Raw genomic sequence first — 19372 nt, 5'->3', positions numbered from 1 at the left:
ACCCCCTGGTGGTTGAGACCAGAATATGCCAAAAGCTCACGACCTCTGCCTTCATTCATAAAAATAGGAAACCAAACAGGAAAATCACCATTTTGAGTGTCAGTTTGCATCTGGAGGCCCGATGAGGAGTATGAAATACAACAGGCTCCATCAGTTTAAAAAAAAAAGATAAAATAACTCTAAACTCTAAATCAGACACTTTTAAATAAAGGCACATCTCTCCCTTTGCTTTCTCTTTAAGTGTTTTTATCCAGCAGTTGGTTTATCTTGTCTTATCCTGACTTTTTTAATCATAGTTTGTTATATTTATCCTTCCTTTACTGTTCTCTTGTCAATTTTATGATGCTTTGCTTTTATTAAAAGCACTTTGTGTTGCATTTTTTTGCATGTATTTTACTATAGAAATAAAGCTTTACAAAAAAGTAGTTTTTTTTTGCACATTTTCATACAAAATACTGAACTTAAGTATAATCTTGACATACTTGTACTTAGCTTGAATAAAATTCAGATGGAAATATTGTGTTTTTTACAGGTGTAGTTACTGGTTGCTTTTCAGATTAAGCATTAAAATAAAAAAAAACATGACAATCTTGTAAAATACAGTGCAATGTTACAGATCATAACCTTTTTTGACCCCTTTACAAAAAGCTGTTTAAGATGTCTATCTCTTGGTAAAAGTTCAACTAAAAAGACATTTTTATCTCTAACCATCTCATTATTCAAGGCCCGATGAGATAAAACTCCAATATTTCACAAAACAGCAAAGATTATAGAGAATTCCAAATAAATGAATGAAGTTTGTCACAGAACCTGGGTTTTTTTTTGTCTTGTTTCCTCTCCCATTAATCATCTCATGACCTTACAGATTCATCTTGTGACCTTTTGAAGGGGATTGAACTTCCTACCAGTATGTAAAACAGTTAAAAGAAGCTCCACTCTGAACAGCTACAACAGTAACATGCACCTTACTAATGTCGCATCAGTATTAACAATCTAATAATGCACTAAATGATAAGATAGCAGTCACATGTAGTTGTACCTTTGTACTTTTAGTTAAGAAGTCTTTTAAATGCAGGACTTTTATTTGTGATTGGAGTATTTTGTCTATGTGGTATTTTGGATTTTTACTTATGTAAGGATTAAGGATTTTATGTTAAGTAGCAGTAGTTCTACACATTTTACATTGCTAATACATAAAATACAGTGAGAGGAAATAACTAATTATAGGAGCATGCCCTTCCTTAATAGGTGGTTGCAAGAATAGCAATTTAATTAGAGAAACTCTCAACTCATGCATCCCCCCTCAGGCTATGTCATAATCCAGTACACTTTACAGGAATTGCATGACATCACAGGAAACCGAAAATGCCCGACAGTACGATAAAGTCGCTGTAATACGACCCACAAACACACTGCAGGTCTCAACAGGCATGCAATCAGCTGCTGGTACATTTCATCAGGGAGGTTAGTTCAAGTGCAGTTAGGAGATTGCATTTCCTGCAAGACATATTGATGGACTTTAATTCATACCTTGATGTGTTTTTAATGAGACTGTAAAAAGAAATGCGATGCCGAACAGAGAGTGATGGTAAGATTCCTCGATGCTACATTACAAATACCTTAATATACCTGTAGATAAAGAAAGAAAAGCCTTTTGAGACAGGTAGGCTATTCATTTCTCTGACTTTGAGTGTTTTTGTAAGAGAGGGTCAGAAATTATATGTACATTCACACGCTGTTTATATATCTTTTTTTCCCCCCACAGAAAAACAAGCTCCTACAATAGGGGAACTGTAAATAATGAGGCGTGAGAAAGTCTGGCTTGAAAACCGAGGGAAAAGGGAGTGGACAACAATAGACTTCCTGTCAAACCAGCTGACATCACGTCATTTGGGAAAATGTGATTGGTAAACCCTAAGCCCTGCCCACGTAATGTCAAAAAAAGAGCTTCCTTTAAGTCTTCTGTGTGCATCAAACATTAAAGAGATGAAATGTTGATTTAACTGCACCGTCAGAGAGGAAAATAAAGGTATTTATAGGTACCAGAAAAAGATCAGCTTGTAAGCTGTTGCATAGTATGCGGATGCTGGTTCAACATGAGCAACTCCAGGCCTCATAAATTAAGTCAGAGGTGACTAATGTTCATGCAGAAGCCGCATGAATATCACATTTAACTGGAATTATTAGTAGCACAAATGTACTGAGGAAATCACTGTGGAACCAGGTCTGTGGCTACCAATGAGGACACCGATGTGATGTCTTCAGCAGAGTTTCTGGGAGTTTGGGGGGTTTTTTAATGACCTGAAGAGGAGTTTACTTTCTACAGTTACACACATTATTACATGAGGAGTTTTTAAGGCTGATTCTGATGGTTTTTAGACTAAAGAGCTTTGAATTTGATTAGCTGATTGTTGGTTTGTTTTACTGCAAAAAACATAAAGTTGAATTAAATTATACAATTAAATTATATTCAATTGAATTACTTCTACTCTTCGAATTATACTGCGGCAGTGTGGAGAAAGCTTTGAACCAGCGTTTAGGAAGATACATTTTACAGATGATATAACTGAACAATTAAAGGAATAGTTCTACATTTGGGGAAATAAGCACATTCGCTTTCTTGCCGAGTTAGATGAAAACATTGATAGTATCAATTTTCACATCTCTCGACAAGATAGGAAATAAGCTTTTTCCTCCAAATGAACTATTCCTTCAAATTAATGAAAAACAAACAAACAAAACAATTTAAATAATCACAAATGTTTTTTGGTGACTAGTTAAAACTTTCTTCAGGGGTGAAGAGGTGCCTCTGGGGATCTGTGTTTGTAAAAACCTGGCTATAACCTTGTGTGAACCCACAGATGAATATGCAAATTAGCCTCATTTTTTTTCAGACCCTAATACCCAGGAGGTTTTATCAACCACGTAGGGTACCTACTTCCTCAGAGGTCTTGTGACAGGGTTTTCATAGAGATCAGTGTGTGTGTATGCACATACATGTGTGGGAGACCAACAGCGCTCTGAAATGTGTAACTGTGGACTGGCAGGTGCTCAGTTCCTGGAAAGCGATCTGTGCTGCTGACTAATAGCTGAATTCTTGCAGTAACCGCATGCCTGACTTTGCTGTCTTTGACAGACTTCTCGGTTTAGAGGTGACTGAATGTGAAAGAAAAAACATCCGACTGTACTCAAGGCCAGCATCTGTCAAACATTTTGCTCAGAAATACTGAAGAATAGAAGACGAATCCTAAAACAAATTGGAAGCATTGCTTGTGTTCTTGCTCTTTTTTCTCCTCTGAAGGAAATTCAGACTAGTTTAAAACCCGATTTATCACAAAACATATGGACGCTGTGATAACCTACATAATTATTTATCTCCCTTGTCTCTGTCTCTGATCAGAACTTGTGATACCCATAACTCTATAATCTATAACTTTAAAAAAAAAAGTGCTACAACCAAATACTAATATCTACTATCACACTGTTAGAGATGTTGCTTTCCAGGAGTTATTGCATGATCTGGTATTGTGGTATACCAAGTTTCCCTCAGCTGCATCATGCACCTTCCTCCACTTCAGTCGGTGATCTCCTACGTTTCCCAGAATGAGTTATAACGAGCCCCACAGACGGGATGTGAACATGTTATTTTCACCTGTCAGTGTTCCGTGTAGGTGGTGTGATATCATCATAAAAAGCAAGAAAAGGAGAAAATGAGATTTTTTCTTTTTTTTTTCCAGTGTAGAAAAAATGAGTCGTGGCTCAAACACAAGACACATCATGTCTTTTGGCTGCAGTGCGTGTTGGTTAAGTGAAGGAGCAGTTGGTGAAGATATTAGAGCCTTTTCTAGCATTTACCTCTCTCTGTATGATCATAGTTGATTTTTCAACATACTCTTTGATTCTAAAGAGAAAAAACAAAATCCTGTACTCTTTAGATGACTTGAAATTTTATACTTCATCAATAGCAGTCCTGGAAATAGCCTCAAATGTAGTCATGTCTTATTATTGGACATTGAGACACAAAATATACCACCAAATGACCCAATAAACCAAGAAAAAGTGTTACAAAACTCTGAGTTTAAAAAGGAATCACAATGTTTTGGGGTCAACCAAACTACTACCTCAGCTAAAGTTACACTAACAATTAATTTCAAGAGAAACAGACCACAGTTTGTAAAAGTGGGACACAGAGCCAGGAAGTTTAAAAACTTGAACCTGAAACTTTACTTCGAAATTGTCTTTTAACTAGAACAGGAAAACAAAAGTAAAAGGAAAATCATGTCATCTCTCTTTCCAAGAAATTGTGAATTACTTGCCACAGCCAAGATCTGATAACCTGTAGCTATGAACTTAGGTGCTCTTTTACAGAGGATGTGTTGGCATGCATCGCTCAAAGTTCACAACCCCATAGGGCACTTTCACGTCTTTTCCTGTTGATTTCCGCCAAGCTCTTCAGTGTTACGCAAATGGCACGGTAACCTCAGCGCAGAGGGGAAGATGCTCATGAATACTGCTGATGAGCGCTGGTATCAGCAGTATGAGTCATGTCTTACCATACTGGAACATCAGCTACTTGCAGTCATATTGACAGTGCATGTACAGGCAGGTCTGATGTGCTAGCAGGGGGTTTCAAAATTTGAAGCAGTTATAAAATTGAATCCTTGAGCCTCAAAAACATCCTTTTTTTCTATCAAAATTTTATATATTTATATATATATATATATATATATATATATATATATATATATATATATATATATTTAGTCTTTGTTTTATTACAGAGGCAACACTGTTTAGTAATGCACTTGTAAATCAACAACATGAGCAGGGAAATGACTTTCTACAATTTCTGGTAAAGACTTGTCATGCTAGCCCAGTGAGGCTGTACTTGGGACAAACATGCTCATAAAAACAAAATTAACATGCAGATGTTTAGCAGTGCTTGCCATGTTCACCATCTTACAATAGTGTTATTAGCATGCCAACATTTACTACTTAGTGCTAAACACAAAGTACAGCTGAGGCTTGTGAGTCATAGTGGTGTTACTGAAGAAATGAGGAATCATCGTCCACGCACTGAGGAAATCACCCTTAAAACAAAGTCACTAGACTGACCAAAAATTCCTCTATAAAATAAATCATTTCTGGAGAACTGATCTGACTGGAATATTGTGATTGTGATTAATCACTTTTCTTAATATTGAAGCTTCAAATAATAGATATTAAAATGTAAAAATAACAGAATTAATGTAGAATCAACACCAAGGAAGTATATTTAAATTCAAATACTATTGTTTAATAGCATCATTTTAAGTTTGAACACAGATTCTCTACTGTGAACTACAGATTTCCAGTAAAACCATCAAGGTCATTGACTGTCAGCTTGAAAGGTATATTTCTATTATGCAGTAACAGATATAAGGACAAAGCCCAGGCCTATATGTTAAAGTGCCAGTTGAATTTAAAACCATCAAGGCCATTAAAATTAGATATCAGCTTAGAAGGCAATAATTTCTTATATGCACTATTATAAATAATTAACAACAATAAATGTGTTCCGTGTTCAAGTTGCCAGTTGAATTTCAACAAGGTCCACAATAGTCCATGCAAATATGAACAAAAAAAACAAGGAAAGATTCAGATTCACACAAGGAAGACACAGAGAGAGAGAGGGCAAGAGTTTAAAGGGACACCTTTACCCCTCGCTGAAATTTAATCTAACTTTGGAGCGTTATTCAGCTTCCTGAAAAGCTAGCATGACATGGTTGGTACAAATGGATCCATTAGGTTGTCTAGTTTCATATGATATCAGTATCTTCACTCTAGCTTTGAGCTCGCTACAGCCTCTGAAAGACAGTAAAGGTGTTAAATATTTCAAATTAACATGTTAATTTTGACAGCACTACGTTCAACAAAACTCTATAAATCCAATGACCAATTACTAACACAGGAGCACAGACAGCCAATAAAAAAACATTTATTTAGGAACATACACTTTAAAACACCTTAGAAGCAATTTTAAATTTAACATTAAATGGTAAAAGTCCACGTCTCTGCTGCTGTTCAGCATGATAGCATCTCACAGGGTCTGACCAGTCGCCTCATCTGTCCAAAACACTACGTGAAAATGCAGTCTGATAGTTGTAGAAGAAAACCTGCAAACAGCTGACAACAATGAGGATGAGAAGTTTCTTATGTGAAATCTGTTTTAAAAATGCAAAAAAGACAAAGTGCGCAGAGCAGCAAAATAACACATGACCACAAAATGTACCAAGCTGCACCTTGCTCTAGATCTCATACAGTAAACCTCTCGTCAACATTTTTTGATCGTGTGTGACTACTCATGGTGTTGTGAAAGTAATCTGCATGACAGACTGTGACATAATAATCATAGTGGCTAAATATTGTCCAGTCATTCTCAAAGAACTAAATCAGTTTCTGAGTTTATCAGAAGGTTTAAGATGTAATTGGCAGGCTTGAGTTTTAGCCATAGAGGACACATATACAGCATAGCTCTACTAATCTGCACTCTGAGGGCGTCCTGAGCAGTGCCGGATTAGAATTAGCCATGCTTTGCAATTGGTCAGATCTGCAGAACCATTCAGGAGACATTCTAAAGAGCCATATGTGGGCCGCCATCATTCAGAAACACTGAGTTAGCGATTTGCATTTCTTAAAGCCTCCCACTCAGATCTCCATGTGTGCTTCCCTTATTGGCTTTTGATTCAAGAAGTTCATTGCGTCCCCACCGTCCTGGCTCGGGGTGGACAGGTACTCTAACTCATAGCCTCCACTTCTATTGGCGGGGCGGACTTCACTCGATGTTTTTTTGTGCTCCAGGATCTGCTGCAGCTGGTGGCTGGCGTACTCAGGCTTGGTGGTGAGGGCTCCGGTGGGAACCTCGATACCCAAGATGTCGGTGACCATGTAGGGGCGGAGCCAGCCCACCAGAGGGGTGCTGCCAGGGGTGTAGTGGGTCTGCCGGTGGTAGAAGAGGAGACCATCCACCTGCAGCCAGAAACACAGAATTAAACTAATCAAAGTCTGATTAGAGGCAAACAAAATGTGTCCGTATCATATAAAGTTAATGAATAATAACACCTAGCATTTCAAGTATTTATATGACTAAAACTATGTGCAGTGTTAACTACAGCAGCAGAGAAAAGGATTTGTGGAAAACGGATAAAGGACTGAAGATCTGTTCTTACGCTGAAGCTGTATTCAGCTGCCAGGGCTTTCTGAATCGATTCTGCTGTGCAGTCTGTGTTTTGGAGGCTCACAAACCGGAACTGTTGGACCAAGCAAAAATCAGTGCACCATGTTGTTACTTCCAAACACAATTTGTCTTCATGTCAAATGTGAGAAATTGCTTTTGCAATGGCAAGTTTACTCTACAAGGACTAAGCCAGATTTAGCCCCAACGAGGCTGTACCACACAAACGCTGAGGATTAGGAAGTGGAACTTGAACTCAAAGTTCGCTCAGATTTCCTCAAAGCACCATAATCTTGAATATTTGTGTGCAATAATCACTTCAGTGCACAATTAGTCCTGAAGACGGTAATGAGTTTGCCTTTAATTTTCCCTTTTCCTCGTTTCCCCCTAGGAGTTCAAGGTTCAAGTTCAGGACTCTATTTCTCCCGTATGGGGAATTCAAGTGCAGCTACGCATAAAGCACAACAAATACAAAAAGCAGAAACGATTGAATAAACATGTTACAGTGTCTCAAATAACAATACTAAGGAAAGAAGGAGCATGAAGTGGAGAGGCTCTGTTCCTAGTGCTGTTACTCACAGGGTTGCGTTTGGCGATCTCTGATAGCCCGTCCGTCTCCTGGACTTTGGACTGGAGCCAGTAGAAACGGAACTGGGTCTGTTGATGAGAAAACAAGCACTGTAAACAAAAAACTCCTTTCCCAATCCCGAGCCAATGAGATGGCAACGTGGCAAAAAAGCACATCTGTGGCCCAGACTTTGCTACTTAAGCAATTAGACAAGCATTCCTGGATTGCTGGAGGATTAGAAGCCAGTCTTACCGTGCAGTCATAGACCGGGTGGCCTCTCCAGCACATGACGTCCAGGATGTAGTACGTTCTGTCCACCTCACTATAAATGCAGTCCAGGATTGTGTAGTCTGCATGGAGCAAATACAAAGGCCCAAATTTACAGTTATGTAGCATACACAGGTATAAAACATACAGTGCTGATTTCCATGCAAGTCCTAAAACTAGATAAAGGGACACCAATTAAACAAATGAGACAAAAACCTTATACTTGTTTATTATTGAGGAAAATGATCCAATATTACATATTTGTGCGTGGCAAAAGTATTTGAACCTCTAGGATTATAAATTCATTTGAAGGGGAAATTAAAGTCGGGTGTTTCAACCAATGGGATGACAATGAAGTGTGAGTCTGGGCAGCTCTGCCTTATTTAAAGAAGAGAAATCTGGGTCTTCACTATCAAAGTCCGAGCTTCACATTACAGGTATGTGGAAGTGTATCATGGCTTGAACAAAAGGAGATTTCTGAGGAACTTGGAAGAAGAGTTGTTGATGTTCACTAAGCTGGAAAACCATTTCTAAAGAGTTTGGACTCCACCAGTCGGCCGTCAGGCAGATCGTGTACAATTGGAAGAGATCCAACACCATTGTTACCCTCCCCAGGAGTAGTCAAACAACAAAGATCACACCATGAGTAAGGCGTGTAATAGTCGGGGAGGTCAAAAGGACCCCAGGGTAACATCTAGGAAACTAAAGGCCTCTCTTGCAGTGTCTACAGTCGATGTTAATGAGTCCACCATCAGGAGAACATTGAATATAAATGGTGTGCATGGCAGAGTTGCAAAGAAAAAAGCCACTTCTCTCCAAAAAGAACATTGCTGCCGTCTATGGTTCACTCAAGACCATGTGGACAAGCCAGAAGGTGATTGGAAAAATGTTTTGTGGTTGGTTGAGACCAAAATCGAACCTTCGGTTTAAATGAGAAACATTATGTTTGGTGATGAGCAAAGACTGCATCAGCATAAAACCTTAACCCATCTGTGAAATGGTGGCAGTAGTATCACGGTTTGGGCTGCTTTGCTGCCTCTGAACCAGGACAGCTTGCAATCATTGATGGAGCTATGACTTCAGAGCTGTACCAGCAAATTCTACAGGAAAATGTCAAGGTATCTGTCTGTGAACTGAAGCTCAACAAAAAAGTGGGTCATGCAGTAAGACAACGATTCTAAACACACAAGTTGCTCTACCAAAGAATGGTCAGAGCAGAGGAAATTTAAGTTTTGGAATGGCCGAGTCAAAGTCCTGACCTTCATCCTATAGAAATAGGCTGTAGAAGGACCTGAAGCATGCAGTTCATGCAAAGAAGCCCACCAACATCTCTGAGTTGAGACTGTTCTGTAAGGAGGAATGGGCTAAAATTCCTCCAAGCCGATGTGCAGGGCTGATAAACAGTTACTGGAAACGTTTGGTTGACGTTGTTGCTGCAAAAGGGGGTCACACTAGTTACTGAAAGCAAGGGTTCACATACTTTTGCCTCCCACAAACATGTAAGATTGGATAATTTTCCTCAACAAATGAATGAATAAGTTTAATGTTGTTGTCTCATTTATTTAATTGGGTTCCCTTTATCTAGTTTTAGGACTTGTGTAAAATTCTGATCACGTTTTAGGTCATAATAATGCAGAAATAGAGAAAATTCTAAAGGGTTTGCAAACTTTCAAGCAGCACTGTACATTATCATTTATAATCTCAACTACTATATCTTCTGGTATATTTGGCTGTGCAAATTACATTCAGGTTCTGTAAGAAGCTTTTGTAACAAAAAATTCCCAAACCAGAGGAATTTCAAGACACTCAACAACCCCCACACACCACCCTGAGGACGGTGCAACAATGAACAACCAGTGCCTCGAGACATTTGAGCTACAAAGGCCAAAAAAACCTTCTTAAGTCAACAAACAGCCAATGACAAAACTGTATCTCTGCTCTAATTAACCCTTTAACACCCAGCTTTTAAGGTTGGAAAAATGTTTTGTGCATAACTTTATGCACATTTATCAAAAAGTAATCCTGACATATTTGGTACTATTTGGAAATTTGAGATCTCCACTAGAATTTAAAATAAAGTTTTATGAATAAATCTTCTAAGTTGGAAGTTCTTTCGATGTTGTTCTACATCTGAAGGAATATAACTTGAAACTGAAATAAATTTGTGTGAATGGGAGCCAGTGGGAGATCCTGCTGTTGGTGGAAAACTTTCTTATGTTGCTAAAATACCTATCGTAGGCGTTCATTTTAGTGAATCAGTGAGTTCCAGATAAAGCGGGTCCACCTACCTTTTCCCATGGCAGAGTTGTGTCTGTTCCCACCGGGCAGCAGGGAGGGGAAACGGTTCACACAGTAGCCGCTTTTAGTGTACGCTGCGGTGGAACCCTTAAAAAACCCAAAACAAAACATTAAAAACAGAGACAATATACGAGCAAGAGACAAATGTTACTAAAAGGTCAGATATTTGTGTATGCATAGCATTATGACATTATGGCACCTACTTTTGAAGCAGCAATACTTAGACATTTTGGGAAATATGCTTATTTCGCTTCTTGCTAAGAGTTAGATGAGAAGATCAATACCACTCTCATATCTGTCCAGTAAATATAAGGCTGCAGCCAGGAGGCATTTATCTTAGACTGCAAGCACAAACGAAAAGCCTGGCTCTGTCCAAAGGTAACAAACTTTGAGACTGCCAGGCAACCAGCAGCTCTGAGGCCCCTTTACACTGTGCGACTTTGTGCGGCTGTTTGAGACAAAACTTGACAATTGTGAGAAAAACGTGATAAAATCTTTGGTCTTCGATTTAAAATGGTGATCCTGGATCGCACTGTGAGACAAAAACCAAAACAATGGAGGTGAAACTAAAAAGAAGTTTGTGTGACTTTGCCACATTTTCAAAACCTCTGCAAGAGGATGATGTGCCTCTACTTTCATACACTTTTTTCTATTTACGTCACAGTGCTAAGATTCACCACATATTCAGCGCACAATCTGATAGCCTGAAATTGATATTGTGCAATCTGACACAGATTATGGCCAAGATTTCATTATAGGTGTCTTGCACATGCAATCAATCAATTCTGAGTTTTTATCAATTTAAAACTGATAAACTGATCTGAACTAAACAAACTGAAATTATTATCCCAATATCAATACAAATATCCTTCTAATAGATACAGTTTATATTACAATTAAACTCAGTTTGTTAGTTTTTAATTAAAATCTGCTTGGAATCATCATTTTAAACAACAGAATTAGATAAAACAGTAACACAATATGATCATAATGTTGTGAAACTATTCCACAATAATACTAAATTATCTCCCAGAAATAATTTATGTACATAACAACTTCTGTATATTCTATAGAGCTCCCTCAATGCAATTAAATATGGTATAAGGTGTAACTCATATTCACACGACAAACTGATGACTGTAATTGCTGGGGTCATGAGAATTATGGGACCTAAAAATGAGGTCATGGTTGAGAAAAAGTTTTTTGGTATAGTCCCAACAGGCATCAAGCCCCCACACAGTCCCAACTGAGCTGCACAGGAGCTTTGATAGATAAAAGAGATAAAAAACTTGGCCAACACTGACAAATAAATCTGAGCGCTTGCACGCACATAAAACTTGTCTCATTCAATTTTCGTCAAGCAACGGAAATCATCTGTTGTCTCCGTTTATCGAAGGATCTTCAGTTCTCGTTTTGTAAAGAGTGCAGAGCTGTGATGTTTTACTGATTTGTCGTCAATGAGGTCAAGATCTGAAATAATACATGAGGAACCAGATGACTGTCGGTGCACAGTCAATATGATATTATAGATGGTTGCATCACAGGGTGTGGAATGTGTGACACTGTTACAACAACAGGTTTGTGTGTGCCAACGGAGAGGAAAACTCTTGTCAAGAGCCAGTGCGACAATAGGATAGACAGTTACCAGTAATTGGTATCTAATGCTGATAAGCATTTTCAAGCCTTTTCATTGCTCATAAACCACAAGACTGATATATGGTGCGAGGTTAAAGAGGCACTTGTTTCACACCTAACGCTTCTGCAGAAAAACAAATGTTGCAATGTTGAAACAAAGTAAATTAGAAAAAAATCTCAAATTCTGACTACATTTCTCTCACAAGAACATAGGGTAGTTGTATTTTATGTCTTGGTGACAAGAGAAGACACTCTAGTGGATATTAAGGCTTAAAAGGGGGTGTGTTTGATTTGACTGACATGTCTGCCGTGACTCAACACTGAGCTGTGGTGACGGCCACTTGGTAGTACCTCCTCAGCTTCAGCCTGGCTCCAACCTGCCTCTCAAATCTGGATTTTCTGCCTACAACTACTGGCAAGTGTAAATCCAAACTCCAGACTCTGAGCATTTTCTGTAAATTGGGGGTTCCCAATACTTTTTTGCTTGGTGGACTGTGCAAAAAACCAATGGAAACAAAAAAAGAAAGTGGTTGGGGGGCCATGACCAAAATAATAAGTCAAATGTATGGCTATTATAAATATTATAACACACACACTGGTAACATTTTGCCATGGTGAGCTGCCACGGGTATCTTGGTGGGTCTCATTCTTCTCCCACTAAAATGGCACAGCTAACCAACTGAGGCTGGTAGCCAGTTGAGGTGAAGAGATCCAAAATGTGAAGTTTGTATGGAAATACATCTTATCTTTATGGATTATATTGATGCCAAATAGACAAGAAGACTGTTGACATAGGAATTGAAACATAAGGAATCATTAATATGTCATATTTATTGAAGGGAGTTTGGCGTAATATTTTCCCTGGAGAGTGCAGGGGGCTTCAGTTTAATTCAAACTGCTAACGTATATTTTTTATGTTTTGTCACTACAGAAACACTAACTAACTGCTAAAGTATGATAAGGTTGTCTGACCTTGACTAATGTAAGTTATAGGTTTGATTAATGGTTTACAGTGTACTAATGTGTGTTTATATTTATTACTGACAGTATCTGATCAGGCTAATCATCAGCTTATTGGACTCAGTTTCTAACAGCAGTATGCAGTAAATGGTTGCCCTTTGCGTGTGTGTTTTTAAACTACTTTCCTGATTAAACATGATGTCTTTGATGGTGTTATTAATGACTCCTGATGAAACTTAAAAGCTCAGCATTCTCATTGTTAACATTATTCATCCAGAAAAAGCTAATATTTCTCTCTATAATATGACGCTCTCATTCTGTCAGCTGCTGTGTCTGCAGTGTACTTAACTGTTTTTTCACACATGATTTCAGGCCAGTTAGAGGAGTTAAACCTGTGACTTTCTGCCTTTGTGTAATTATCCAGGCTGCTGCTGTTTCTACTACATTTCATATAGTTTGTGGGGTTTCCAAAACAGAAATACTCCAACATCCAGCAGCTGAATGAAAGTGCTGTGTCCAGATAGTTAATGGTTGAAGGTGGTTTCTGTGGGCAGCTGTATAAACTGTGTAGCTGTTTTAATGTTGTAAAAATACCTCGTTTTTCACACACATCCTGGAAAATCTTAAATAAAAATTTTTTATTTGTTAAAAAAAAATTGCAAAGTCTTGCAAATAGTGATCCCTAGTCTTTGCAACATCTTATAGTTCGTGACTAAACTCAGTGACTTATGACACATTGTCTTTAGATGTGAGAGGATGTTAGACTTAGTATTTTAAAAGGCCTTTTCAAAGTCTTCCAGTGTACCGTAGGCATAATCCAACGCCTTGGTGACTTGCCTGGGAAGTACCGACCCCTCCGGTTCACATTGCCCCCACGGCAAACCTCTTGTTCCACAGGAAACACTGAGTCCTTTTATCTTCCTTACCTCTGCTGAAGAAACTCTCCAGCAATCTCTAAAACTGTTAATGTTTTTGCTTTTTACTCATGTTAGCAAGTAGCAAATGTAATAGAAAAACAGCACAGACAGACTTGAGTAGCTAAGTGGGTGATGACTGACTGCTGTTGCGGGTTTGACAGGGAGAGATGAGGACAGTTGCAGAACAGACAGACTGTGCCAAGTTCAAGGAGACGGCACAAATATCCTATAAAGTTTTATTAAACGTATCTTTTCCAGGCAGCCCAGTAGCAAATGTTGTGAGGCCCAGTTACCAGTCCACAACCCGGGGACTGGGAATCACTGCTAGCAATGACACACAAAAGACATTGGTATCTTAGCTAAATATAGCCCAAGATGGAGGAAAATTTTTAAAGATACCCTCCACACATTATTTAAGACATAAAATGCTTTGCTTTGAGTAATAATTTGCATATTTTTGCTTGCTATTTTTTAAATTACATCTCCTCTTTGATAAAGCTTGTAGTTAAGGCCGGCCAAGGCTTGCCTTGGACCAACCCATAGTTATGCTGCTATAGACCTAGATTGCCAGGGGACTTCCCATGATGCACTGAGTTCCTCTCTCCTCCTTTCACTCGCCATCTGTACACATTCATGCCCCATTAGTGCATGTTACTATCTTGGCATCTTCCCCGGAGTTTTTGTTTTCTCTACTATTATTAGTCACATTTCTGTTAGTATTATTGTTATTATTGTTGTTGCTGTGCTTCTCTGTGTCTCTCTCTCCCCTCTCCCCCTCCCTCTTTCTCTCTAAACCCAACCGGTCAAGGCAGATGACCGCCCACCTAGAGCCCGGTTCTGCTCAAGGTTTTTTCCAGTTTAAGGGGAGTTTTTCCTCGCCACTGTTGCCACGTACTTGCTCATGGGGGAATATTGGGTCTCTGTAAATTAAAGAGTGCGGTCTGGACCTGCTCTATGTGAAAAGTGCACTGAGATAATTTCTGTTGTGATTTGGGCGCTATATAAATAAAACTGACTTGACTTGAGTTGAGTTGACTTCCTCATTGAAAACACAGAATCTGTGAATATGCAAATATGGTTTGGTTCAAAAGTTTAACTGGCGGGACACAAGATGTCTCCTACTTCTCAGTGAATATGCACTGGAGGCTTCAAGTTTCCAAATCACACTTGTGAAAGGATTGTTTAGGATTGGCTCTAGACTACTACACGTAATGTCACGAATCCTGCTCATAGATACATGCCTTTAATTTGGATTTAAGGTGAGCACAGAGAAACTTTCCACCTTCAGCAGATGAATGTGAAAACAGCCTTCTAGTGTCAAACACTATACATACATCATTCTGCACGGTAAATCTCAGAGATGTAAAGTGCACTAACAGTAAGCCAAACACTTTTTTTTTTTTTAAAAAGGGGGACTTTTAAAATTAAAACGTTAACTCCCACGTGTCACGAGAGGCCTTTCCAGCACAAAACCAGACTTCACGTCATTTATTCTTGTACCACAATCTAATGACATAATTCAGGTTTAGATGAGAGTAACCATAACTTCTCTTATTTCAAAATAGGTGAAAAGGCGCAGTGGGGCTCAACACAATCATTGCAAAACTGGTGTGGCTTGTGTACGTGCATTTGTGTGTGTGTGTGTGTGTGTGTGTCTAGTGCACACACACACACACACACACACAAGGGTGTCAAACCCCTGTTCTTGTTTGTGGTCATGTAGCAGGTTTACAGTAAGTATTGCAGTATTTATTGATGTTTTTTAAATGAAATGCCAATAACTACATACACAGCTGCATATTTTGTCCCACAGTCACCATTTTGGTAAAAGGGCTTCACATAATGACTCAGGCTTAAAATGATTCAAATTGTATGATTCATACAGTACTCATATCACACCTTAGATACAAGGATCAACATCTTTATAGTACTATGAAATCACTTCAGCTTTACTGCTTTCGTCATAGATTCAGGAAAGTTTTTATTTTTTCTTAACTGTACGCCCACGTTAATTTATTTTGTGTAGGGTTGCTCAGACTGGTTGGTTCATCTTACTCACTCATTCTCCCCAATACCAAGAATGCAGTGTTGAATTTACAAGCAATAAAAGTGAAATACAGTAATCCTCTCAAAGTATTTATTCAGTACAGCCATGATAATGCATTCAAATTAGAAAAAGGTCCTGACTGCTGTTAATCATCAAATTTGGAAAGTGGTAAGACTTTCGATCAGGGCTTGAAGATGACATATCAGAAACAGCAGAGATAAGAAACTAATTCATCAGTTAATAAGAAAACTCTTAGTTGTCTTTGACTAACGTTGCTACATGTGATGAATTCTTAATGTGGTACCTTTAAAATAATTACCTGCCAACTCCTTGAATTCTGAAATTCAGGAAGAGGAATGAGAGCTCAGGTGAAACAAAAGAAAAGCAGTGAAAGGTTCTTACCTTGGAGGCAACAATGAGAGATCTTTTCCCGACAGGACAGACCACCATCATCCAGTCAGTGTCCAGTTCTGATGGCACATCTACCAGCCACTCTGACAGCATGAGCTGAGGAGGAAGAGGAACCTAGTAAACAAGCTCTGCATTTCATCTTCATCGATACTGCATTCAAGAGTCAAAGACTGATTACGGAAAAGTCTGTCAACATCCAAGAAGCTTGTACAAACAGAAGTACGTGATTTATTAGAAAGTCTCATGCCAGGGTCAGAGGACTGTAATTCTAGAGACTCAAGCGCCCTCTGCTGGCTAAACTGAAGAATGCAGCTGTCAGGAACTTGACGTGCTGTCCTTCACACATGAATAAGAGTGACATCTCTGGGTAATAATACGTCAAACGCTAACCTGGTTAGCATAATGTTTTGGCAGCTTCCTCCTCTCGATCTCCATCTCCTCTTCCTCTGCTTTGCCATCTTGCTCCCGTTCCCCCTCTTCTTTTTTCTCCATGTCCTCCTCCCCATCGCTGTCTGCTCCTGTCCAGTCCCCATCAGCCAGACGCCGTGCATGGTTGACATAGTTTAACCTTTTACTGAGATAAAAAGAAAAGCTCATGCAGACGCTTTCATTGTGGGGTTATTTCGGAAATTAATACATCCGTGCAATATGCCTGTACACAAAAAACATGAAATAACTGAAATTTCATCCTGAACTGACACCAGTAAATCTAAACCTCAACTAATCAAACAACAATTAGGGCAACTGCAGCACATTTTTCAATGAAAGTATCATTTGTAACGGACAAATACTGAAATGTTCAGACATTTACCTTTTCTGTAGGTCAAGGAAGCGCCGGCGTCGCTCGCTCTGCTCCAGCACGCTGTACTTGCTTTTGTACTGGGCCAGCCGAGGGTGGGGGCAGGCCGTACTGTTGGGCTCCTTGGACACAGCAAAGCTGGCCGAGAGGGCTTGGGTCAGGTCATCCATGGGGACTCTGCGAAACAACGCAGCAATGAATATGTAATGTGCTTTTTAATGTACTTCCCTTCTTCCACCCACTTATACTGAAAGACAATGTGGCTGATGAATTCATGACTAAGCACTATGCAGATATGAATATTAAAATAATGTCATTATTAGTGTCACGCATTTTATACATTCATTCTAGTTGGAGCAGCTTGCAGTAGTACTAGGCTACTTATTTTAAGCACAGCTCTAAACACCTCAGATATATTATAGACAACATTTCTGTTATGTTATAATGCATTTTGGGTGGGATTATAATACTGGGATGCAGGCATTTTTTGTGTTCATGTCACTGTATTCTTGTTTTGCACCATTTCATCCCAGCTTGCCTAAAACATCTGAAACTGAAAGCTTTTCATAATGTAGCACACACATTGAGAATATAATCCCTTGTTGCTTCTTCCCTTTCAGGTTATGATTTCTGCTTGAACTATCCAGTCTCTTCTAGATTTGGGCTGACAATTATTTTTATTATCGATTAAACTGTTGCTATTTATTTTTTGGACAGCTTAGTCTATAAAATGTTAGTAAATGGTGAATTTCACAATTCTCACACTCTCACAATTTCCCAGGCCCCAAGGTGACATCAAATGGCTGTGATTCAAATGGGGTTTTTTTTCATCCCCAAAATATTCAATTTACAATATCAAAACAGGCAACAGCAACATATACTTGAATTTGAGAAGCTGAAACCAGCAAATATTACACATTTTTGATTGATAAATGACTTTTGTTTTGGAGATTGGACAAAATAAAATCATTTTAAGTTGGGCTCAACACTTGAGATAGTTGTTTTCCATAGTTTTGACATTTCATAAACCAGATGATCAATTCATTAAGCAAAAATATAAACGACAGACTGATTAGGGTTGCAACTAAAGATTATTTCCATTATCGATTAATCTGTTGACTATTTTCTCAATAAATCATTACGTCTATAAAATGTCAAATTGTGAAAAGTTTCCCAGAGTCAAAGATGATGTCTTCGAAAGTCTTGTTTTGTCTGATCAACAGTCCCAAACCCCCAAATATTCACTTTACTATCATGTACAACACAGAGCATGAAATCCTCACATTTGAGAGGCTGAAACCAGCAATTTTTTTGCCATTGTTGCTTAAAAGAATGACGAAAACGATTATTCGATTATTAAAACAGTTGCCGATTAATTTTCAGTCGATCAACTAATCGACTAATCATTGCAGCTCTAAAATTGATAATGAAAATAATCAGTGGGTGCAGTCCTGCAGATAGTTTCCTGTAAAGGGATGAGTTACAGATCAATATTCTGTGCAAAATATCGTGATAGTATCATGAAGTAAGCACAAAAACATCTAATTTGACAGTCATTGTCAACATCTGGTTATGCCTATTTGCTCCTGTCTGTTTATCCTCAACCAGTGGTTCCCTAAATGACTCCCAGTACAATGTAAGACGCTGAGAGGGCCTCACTTGGTTAGTTAATTTCAATACTTTTCCATAAGTCACACACTGAACTGTGACAAAACTTAGCGAACGTTAACTTAACGTCTGTTGACAGCAGCTACGTTTCACCCACATCAACCTTCGCACAAGCTATAAACACATACGACAAACACACTGTAAACGGTTGATAAACCTTCATTTATCTCCTAAGGCTCTAACAGGCTTTTACGTTAAAAAAAGCCCGGGGACTGCTAACGATACATCTAGCCAGCCAGTTAGCGGTTAGCATTGTGCTAAAGCTGCTAGCATACACTGGGCCGACCAATCCCTAGCAACAGTGGTTCTAGAACGTTACGTAACTGCTAACATTTCTACTTCCTAACACATAAATATCAGGTGCAAATGAAGCGCTGGACATGAGGTTTGGGTTGATAATAGTTAATAAATTAGATAAATAGATACCTTGGACATGCAGGGAGGTTGAAGCTGAGGCGTCACGCTGTCATCTTTCCCACCAGTGGCGACTTTTAGTTGGCCGACTAATGGCAACAAACTAACCCGGAGTGTTTTGCAGCAGCAAATGGAAACACTGAAAGTGCAAATTATACATAACAATGAAATAGAA

At 38.7% G+C, this 19372-nt stretch overlaps 1 protein-coding gene across 1 annotated transcript; it reads right to left on the bottom strand.

Annotated features, from left to right (window-relative positions):
• Positions 1-5961: 5961 nt before the first annotated feature.
• Positions 5962-19329, bottom strand: snupn (snurportin 1). The gene is made up of 9 exons (XM_044357007.1): positions 19210-19329; positions 17128-17292; positions 16707-16890; positions 16308-16412; positions 10337-10433; positions 8034-8131; positions 7793-7870; positions 7209-7289; positions 5962-7008 (listed from the first exon to the last, which is right to left on the bottom strand). The coding sequence occupies exons 2-9, from the start codon at positions 17283-17285 to the stop codon at positions 6688-6690; spliced, it is 1122 nt and encodes a 373-aa protein (XP_044212942.1). The 5' UTR covers positions 17286-17292; positions 19210-19329; the 3' UTR covers positions 5962-6687.
• Positions 19330-19372: the final 43 nt, after the last annotated feature.

This window comes from Thunnus albacares, chromosome 7 (genome assembly GCF_914725855.1).
Source record: "Thunnus albacares chromosome 7, fThuAlb1.1, whole genome shotgun sequence".
In the NCBI taxonomy this organism is placed as follows: domain Eukaryota; kingdom Metazoa; phylum Chordata; class Actinopteri; order Scombriformes; family Scombridae; genus Thunnus; species Thunnus albacares.
This window is presented reverse-complemented; position numbering and strand designations above follow the sequence as displayed.